This window comes from Sinocyclocheilus rhinocerous, unplaced genomic scaffold, assembly GCF_001515625.1.
Source record: "Sinocyclocheilus rhinocerous isolate Xijiao unplaced genomic scaffold, SAMN03320098_v1.1 scaffold1780, whole genome shotgun sequence".
In the NCBI taxonomy this organism is placed as follows: Eukaryota; Metazoa; Chordata; class Actinopteri; order Cypriniformes; family Cyprinidae; genus Sinocyclocheilus; species Sinocyclocheilus rhinocerous.
Window position 1 is genome coordinate 134,417 of NW_015664762.1, and position 8,574 is coordinate 142,990.

The 8,574-nt window shown below is 39.0% G+C and overlaps 1 protein-coding gene across 2 annotated transcripts in view; it reads right to left on the bottom strand.

Moving 5' to 3' along the window:
• Positions 1 to 8,574, bottom strand: part of LOC107730460 (glypican-5-like) — a 111,583-nt gene that overhangs the window by 27,091 nt on the left and 75,918 nt on the right. For both annotated transcript variants that reach the window (XM_016541309.1, XM_016541307.1), the window contains one exon: positions 2,996 to 3,125. In XM_016541309.1, coding sequence (XP_016396795.1) covers positions 2,996 to 3,125 — 130 coding nt within the window. The remainder of the gene's footprint in view (positions 1 to 2,995; positions 3,126 to 8,574) is intronic.

Genomic DNA, 8,574 nt, shown 5'->3' on the forward strand with positions numbered 1-8,574 from the left:
AGCGAGAGAGAGAGAGAGAGAGCGAGACAGGGTCACATCACAGTGGAAGCTTTCTTAATCGCGGCTTGTGTACTGCAAATACATACGAGCATCATCACGGTGTCTGTCACACGACTCTGTTCCCCTTTCGGGCTTGAACTGATGGTAAAACTAAGGGCACTATGTACTGTCTTTACATTTATGTTGAAAGCTGAAGGTCGCGATTATGGAAAGGGGAGTTACATTTCCGATGCGTGCTTGTGGTGTTCGGCCAATCACAATGCACTGGGTCAGCTGGCCAATCAGAGCAGACTGTGCTTGTCGGAAGGAGGGGCTTTGTAGAAAATGACGCGTTTGAGAGAGGCGGGGCATAGAGGAACTACAATAATGTACAGTATTTGAAAAATAATGTGTTTTTTGAACATTAAAGCATGTCAACATATTCTGTTACACCAAATACACAAAATAATGATCTTTAAAATAGCATCATATGACCCCTTTAAAGCAGTAGACGACATAACTGCAGTGTGTGTTTATAATAAGCAGAATGTTAACATCCGTTGGAGTGGATGCTATAGTTATCATTATAGTTATTTTTATAGTTATCATTCTTGGTCTGAATGAGTCTTTACATCATGTTGTCACTCAAAATTTTGCCATCATTTACTCACCATCCACTTGTTCTAAACCTGAAAATAAATAAATAAATAGACAAATAAATAAATAAATACTATGGAAGTTGATGGCTACCGTCAACTGTTTGTTTACCAGCATTTTTCAAAATATCTTCTTTTGTGTTCAATGGAAGAAAGAAACTCATACAGCTTTCGAACAAATGAAAGGTGAGTAAATGATAACAGAATGTCAATTTTTTGGGTGAACTATCCCTTTAACATTCTTATTTGCATATTTGCAGTGTCATTCATTGGACGAATGCAGCATGCGACCTGTTTACATAACGGCTCTAGCATTGCGCATCCTTTATTTATCTATTATTGCAGACTGCCTTTCCTGAATGGACTTTTCAGACTATAAAGGTATGCACTGAAATTCACATGTTTTTCCATCACCATTTGACATTTTTTTCCCCTCAAATGCTGAAATGGCTGTTTATACAATGTGCCATGTTTCTGTGACCATCCAAAGCATGTGATGAACCACATGATTGGGTGTCTGTTGCTAATCATCCAGCCATAACACTCCAACATGGCATCATTTCACACTGTACATGTTTATGTAGGGTTAACTACAACGTTAAGTTAACGGCAAGTGTGAAACGTTCTTTTACGAGGTTTCGAACACCAATAACTCAGCGTTAAGCGCAATGTGAAAAACCATAAGAGTTGTCAGAAGCTTAGTGATGGTGACACTGAAGTCATGCAATCGTAGTTTAGTTTGTTCATAGCTTACATTTAAAAATCCAATTGGGTTTATGTCGTGGGAACCAGGGTGATACGAACCTCTGGGTTGGCCTACAAAAATATATCATCACTGTATCGCTCTATTTTAGACCTCCATGATTGTGGCAGGTTTACAAAGCTGAAAAGTGCTGTTCAAACTGTTTAAATGTTGAGAGGATCTGTTAAAAATTTCAGTTGTTTCTAACTGCCATTTTTGACATTGAGGGCACAAAGTCTCAGACAGTACTTTTGAGTGCCAAATCTGATAAGTACACTGCCATAACAGCTGGTCTTACTGTCTGAGAGATGCGATCAATGCTACAGGCGTCAGAGGTTTTAAAGTGGGACCTGTGGCCTTTGGAGAAATCCAGAGTGATGGATGGACATCATTCTTCATAACTCGTCTCCTCTCCCAAACACTTTTGCTCTCATTGACCTTGTCTCTTTCTACCCTGGAATGATTTTCAGCTGGTGATAAAGGGACGCCCTCACCTCTTCCTGTACCCTGTGTTTTTGATGTGTGGCACCCCTGGAGCGCTAACCGCAGATTAGGGGAAATGGGTGCGGGAGAGCAAGATGGCTGCCGGAGGGCCCAGTGGGGTGATTTTAGTGATGAGTGAAGATTGGGTTTCAAAGTGATTGAGAAATGCTACACAAGCGAGGTCTTTGGTGAACACCGGGGAAAAGACGGGGGCGTGGAGCCGTGGGTCATGTGTTACCGCCCCGGGCAGAAAGAGAGGCCATTTAGTGGCCATTTTAGCAATGATGGAATGGCAGGTACCACCTCAGCACCTGCATTTGAGACAGTCAGAGAAGGTCACACAATCTCTCTGTACCCCTGGGTGGTCTCTGTGGTCATTTCAACACCTGAGTATACAGATGACATAATGTGATGCATTCTGTGAGGTCTACAAGGTTCCTTTCGGGAAGCAGTTTAGCTCAAAAATTATTTTTCACGCAATTACTAACACTAACATTACTAATCCTAACACATCCTGAATATGAAAAAGTTAACAAGGAGGTCTATAATACTTGAATAAAAATATATGTGAGCATTCTTTTTGATCCCCCCCCCAAAAAAAAATGCAATTTGAAATCTTCCACAGACATTTTGAAAAAATGGAAAAAAAAAACTGACCCCAAACATTTGATCTATAGTCAAGGTTAAATTGATAAATCAACAAAATAATTATATATTTATTTATTGATGAAACTGATCATTGATTCAATTATATGCCTAATTCTGAATGCCTGTTAATGGAGGAAGATTTAGAACTAGAACTTTTTAGAACTAGATGTAGTTACACCATCCACCAGCAGGGGCTAAATGGGTCATACTAACCAGCCATTCCAAAACAAGTTGTTTCATCACTCATCAGAAGTACAAGCAACCGTTCAGGAAATGTGGTACCAGCAATAATTCTAAAAGCTGAATAGCTAATCAACACTATGTGTTATATTATAGATTCTGGTGTCTCAACCAGACTTTCTAAACCAGGGTCTAGCAATCAAACAGTTTCACGAAAAAGACCATCATGCCAAATAGAACAGCACCAAACCAACATGAACCAGCCCTGGAAGCCCTGATGTAGGTGAGATTTTGCTTGTTAACTTACGGGGAGACACCACAGATTCTCCAGAGCCTTCACAGCCGTCCTCATCATCACATTCACCACTGCTCTCTCCACTGCCTCTCTCATCCCAGGACTCCCTGTGCCCCACACCCGGCATGACCTCTTGAATCTCCTAAAAAGAAAAAGGAAAAACACAAATATCAGATCAGTATTCATCAGTATAAAATGTAGACGTGTACATTACACATAGAACCAAATCAGATACATCTAATTCTGAACAAGTGACTGTGTGTGTTGGAATAAACAACATAATAACACCATGGTACTATCTGTACCAAATGCAGTTTCGACAATGGATATTCAGATACGTTGTGCTCAATTAACTGTTTTTAATTTTGGACACTGGTTGGGATTATTGTTTCACTTCTTGAGACAGCTAGCATAACCAGAGGGTTAACTGACAGGTCTGGCCCAGGCATATCTGTGAACAGAGGGAGTTTGGCATTTCTAAATCAAGCCCTGGACACCTCCAGCACTGGGTTCAGGCCAGAGCTGATCCAGAGGATGGGTGAAACTGGTTTTTTATAGCACAAGCAGGGATGGGCAGTATTTCAGATACATGTACTGTATTTAAAATACGTATTTGAAATACAAAATTCTATTTTGTACTTTGTACTTTAAAGCCTTTGGAAAAAAATCTAATGTAATGTGTATTTAAATACATTTAAGATTAGTATTTTTGTATTTTCAAAATACATAAAATACCTTGTGCAAGTCAACTAGTTCAGGCACGCCCCCTCCCCCCAACCCCAACATTCATCATGTGAGCTGCAGCTGTACAGCTCCATTCAGCATTGGGTGAGCGACTTTTCTGGAATGAGGATGTCATGGTCAATTGTACTTGTTGATTAAAGTTAAAGGGGTCCTATTATGCTCTTTTACAAAGTCTTGATTTTGTTTTGGGGGTGTACTAGAACAGGCTCTCATACTAGGTTGTTCGAAAAACACATAATTTTTCACATATTTTACATTATTACAACACCTCTCTCCCCAGTCTGGCATGAACGGCTCGAATAGTTCCTGTATTAAATGAAAAACCGCCTTCTGAAATATGAAATGTGCTGTGATTGGTTAGCTGGGCCAATGTGTGTTGTGATTGGCACCACTCGGCGTCTGGTCGGTAAATGTCATGCCCCTTACCATAGCCACCTGCTGCGAGCTTCAGTGTAAATATTGCGTCAATATCAACTCAATTTGAGCGCGATTTAAACCCAGATGATTGTAACCACTCTAAGTTCGTCTGCCTTGGGAAAGCTAGCGTGTCTCCGACATAGTGATAATAACACTCGTTGCCTTCTCTAGTGCAGCTCAACCAGGTCTCGTCCTATTCGTCGATATTTGTGATATCACAAAAATATGCGTTGTAGTCCAAACGAGTCGTTCGTTGTGGTTTTTGAAAAGTGTTTTCTATTAAATAAAATATCTCCTTTTGAAGTAGACTTTGAGCTTTGTAACTTTGCAGATCTTTTTTATGCTGAAACCGCAACATTACAGACTAACTAAAGTTGAAAAAGTGAATACCTTTAAAATAGTGTATCATTTGCCTTCAGTTAACATGAAAGAATAAAAGAGCACCAACAAGGGGAAAAAAATAGAGTTAGCCAATCAGTTCTGATTAATCTGTGTTAATCGGTTGTTGTTTTTTTATCAACTAGCTTGTCAAATGTGTTTAAAGCATTACTGCATATTAGGGCTGGATGAAATGACAATACATAATGTGGCGATGATATAAAGTGTGAATAGTTCAGTCAAGTGTGAATTGATTGAACTTTTTCTAAATCAAAGTTTTTCTAGTTTTTCTAAATAAAAAGGCCTATCGGGGTAAGCAAATATATCCATGCAGCTTTTAGTGGGAAAACGTTGGAGTGGAAAAAGAAGCATGGACGAATGGTTGAGTAATAGAGTAATAGAGTGTGATGTGCTTGGTGCAGCTGCACTTATTATAAGTGCATTATGGCGCGAAAGGAAATTCTAATTCATACTCGCACGTTGGCAGGCAGTTTTTTGTGTGTGCGTTCAGAGTGCAATGCTGACAAGTAGGCCTACACTTTTGACTTAAAGGCCATTTCACACGGGACAGGGCAAACGGTGGAATCAACGCGCAGTGCCACTTTCTCTCATAATAATTTAATAATAATAATTTATGCATTTAGCAGACAAGCGACTTACAATGCATTCAGGCTATACATTGTTTACCAGTATGTATGTTCCCTGGGAATCGAACCCACGACCTTTTGAGCTGCTAACGCAATGCTCTACCACTGAGCCACAGGAACAGTTGTAGTGGAAGCCTTGTTTATACATTCGCCTGCCTCTATACCGCAAACCTGCTGACTGCGCGCTCCTCCCTAAACAGTCGCGGCTTTTTTGACACTTTTTACACTTGCTCGCCTTTGTATAATTATAATATAAGCTGAATTTCTCAGACCACATTGCTAAAACTGCCCGGTCCTGCAGATTTGCTTTATACAACATTAGGAAGATCAGGTCCTTTCTTTCAGAACATGCAACACAACTCCTTGTTCAAGCTCTTGTTCTGTCCAGGCTAGACTATTGCAATGCTCTCTTGGCAGGTCTTCCAGCCACTTCTATCAAACCTCTACAATTAATCCAAAATGCCGCTGCAAGATTAATCCTGTGAAACAACAGGGGGCGACTCTGAGTAACTGTTCTTCAAACCATCAGAAAGCCGCGGTGAGAGGAAGTAGTTTACCAAGTAGTTTGTCAAACAATAATTTCATGAGAAGTTTATGAATAAATGGATTTCTTTACATATAAACTGATAAGGTTGTGGGTCATTTTGGAAGACACGTGAAAATGTTAAAGTACACTACGTAAACCGACACAAAAGAATCAAATCGTGTAAAATCCAGTAAACTTGAGATTATGCCTTGTGACATTAGAACAAAACATACTGTATGAATATGATGTATGAATATTTTGTGTATTTTCAAAAATCAAAACACTGTATTTGTATTTAAAAAAAAAAATTTTCACACAGTATTTTGTATTTGTATTTTAAATACATTTTCATGTATTTATGCCAATCTCTGAGCAGAAGCAAAAATATTTTTAACCTACACACACAAAATATACATACAGTGGGGTCAAAAACTCAACCTGGAAATAAACAACTTTTTAGATTATTCACTTAACCTTTCTTTCCAAATATATTAAAATCATAGAGACATTTTCACTAGTGGTCTCAGACTTTTGGACCCCATTACAGGCCTATAGCCAGTCAAATCCACTCCACTGCCATATGAATCTTTCCACTGACATTTCACTAGATTTTCCTTCTCGTGCAGTACAAGATTTTGAGCTTAGGAAGTTAAAGAATTTGATTTGAATCTTTCACTACCTGCTGGGGACTAAATGTCACAACACACTCCCTATATATACAATTCTTTGAAAGTCACTTTGCACAGAAGTGCCCACTGAGGAAATAAATGTCAATGTAAAGGTCAAACTCGCATAACCCTTTAACCTTTGAGTCAGCACAATCAGGCTGCACACGCTAGCCGTGACCTTTCACCCCCTGCCCAGGGCTTACGAGTCAGCTAGAGATGTGAAGCTATAGATAAATATAGCAGGTTGGCCAGGAAGGAGCTAGACAGACAGATAAATATAGACGACATTAATGGACAGTAATGACAACGGCTCCACACACATGGTTCAACCCTCACTGCTTGGCTTTCTAACTTTGTCCTGACAAAGCACATGGACGCCTTTCAAAAACAGCCACGTGCAGATTGACGCAAATGCAGAAGATGACTCGTAACCTCGACTGGTGCTCTAGGGAATGTGTTTCATCACTGCAAATGCACCATCATGCACAAACTCAAACCTTTTCTGTTCCTTAGTAAAGACCTCATACGGAAGCACTGATTTCATTAATATTTTTAGATCAGACTGATTTAGTTTTTTTTCCAATCTGAGAAGCCTGATCAAATTGCAAAGCCACAAACCCAAAAACCATTGAAGTAACTATTTCCAATACACACGAGAGTGTCATGAAGCTGCATTTCTCATGTGTACCAGTCTTGTTATTGGTAAATAACCAACTAAATCTATTAAAAATAATTTTTGTTAACCTAAAGCTGAAATAAAATGCAGTATAAATATTAGATGAAAAACTTAAACTTAAGAAATAGAACATTTGAAATGTCACCTTGGCACCTAACTGAAATAAAACAAGTTAAAGTCAAAGTACTAAAATTACTTCAACTAAAACTGAAATAAAAATAAATCTAAATTAGTATTTTTAATTATACAGCTTTCTGGATTCACAACAACTTTCTATGAGAGTTTCTAAATCTGTGAAGGTCTTTCTAAATCGATGCACCACAAATCATTTACAAACATGTACAGTCTTCATCAGTTGTTCTCAACTGGTTTTTCTTCAGGACCCAGATTTCAAGTTGTGATCTAGTACTATAATGGTTTATCATACAAAATGTACATAAAATGTCAATAAAATTAGAAATGCATTTAATATTACCAATAACTGCACAGGCCTAACAATTTGCACAATTATTAATATGTCAAGTTTCGAAGTAATGAATCAGATTTCAATTTGAAATTAACAACAAAATATTTAGGGAACTAATAATAATAATAATAAAGCTTATTTTATGTTCAAGGAAAAAGTAGGTGGCAAAAGCAAATAATAACTCCCATATAATCATGTTGCATGGTTATGGGGAGTTATTTATTGCATTTACCTTCTAATTTGTTTTCCACTGCTGATCGTGACATTATTAGACATTATTAGCCATGTGAGCCATTTGTGGGTCGAGACCCACAGATCTAGAGGTTGAGTGTACAAATTGCAGGTAAAATACGTCTCGTAATGCCTCATCTGAAACTCCTGGTCATGATGACAGATGCTTTTCAGCATCCTGATGCCAAACCTATTCCTGTCTGCTAATCTATTTCATTGGTAGGTACATAGTACTCCTGTATTGAGAACATGCCCTGCTGCACTATCAATAGACATAATGCACACTCGCTCAGCCCAGTACAGATACAAACACACACACACACAGACACACACACACCTCCTCAACCCCAGCATATTGAAACATATAATGGAAACATCATGAAAACAGGATTTTCTCTACTCTATGGAAATAAAAGAGTTGGATGTACTATACAGTCATACAGCAACACTGTTTCCTAGCCTACATGATTTTAGTGGAACTGTTTATGATTTCACACAAATCAAGAAATGTGCAACACAGAACTATACAACACAGTCTTTCCAAGCTGAGTAACAGAATAAGGTGAAGGTGAAGGTGACTCATACTCGGAATTTGTGCTCTGCATTTAACCCATCCAAGTGCACACACAGAGCAGTAGTGAACAAACACACAGACACACACATACCGCGAACACACACCCGGAGCAGTGGGCAGTCAATGCTGTGGCGCCCAGGGAGCAGTTGGGGGTTCGGTGCATTGCTCAAGGGTCTCACCTCAGTCGCGGTATTGAAGGTGGAGAGAACGCTGGTTTTTCACTCCCCCCACCAACAATTCCTGCCGGACCTGAGACTCGAACCC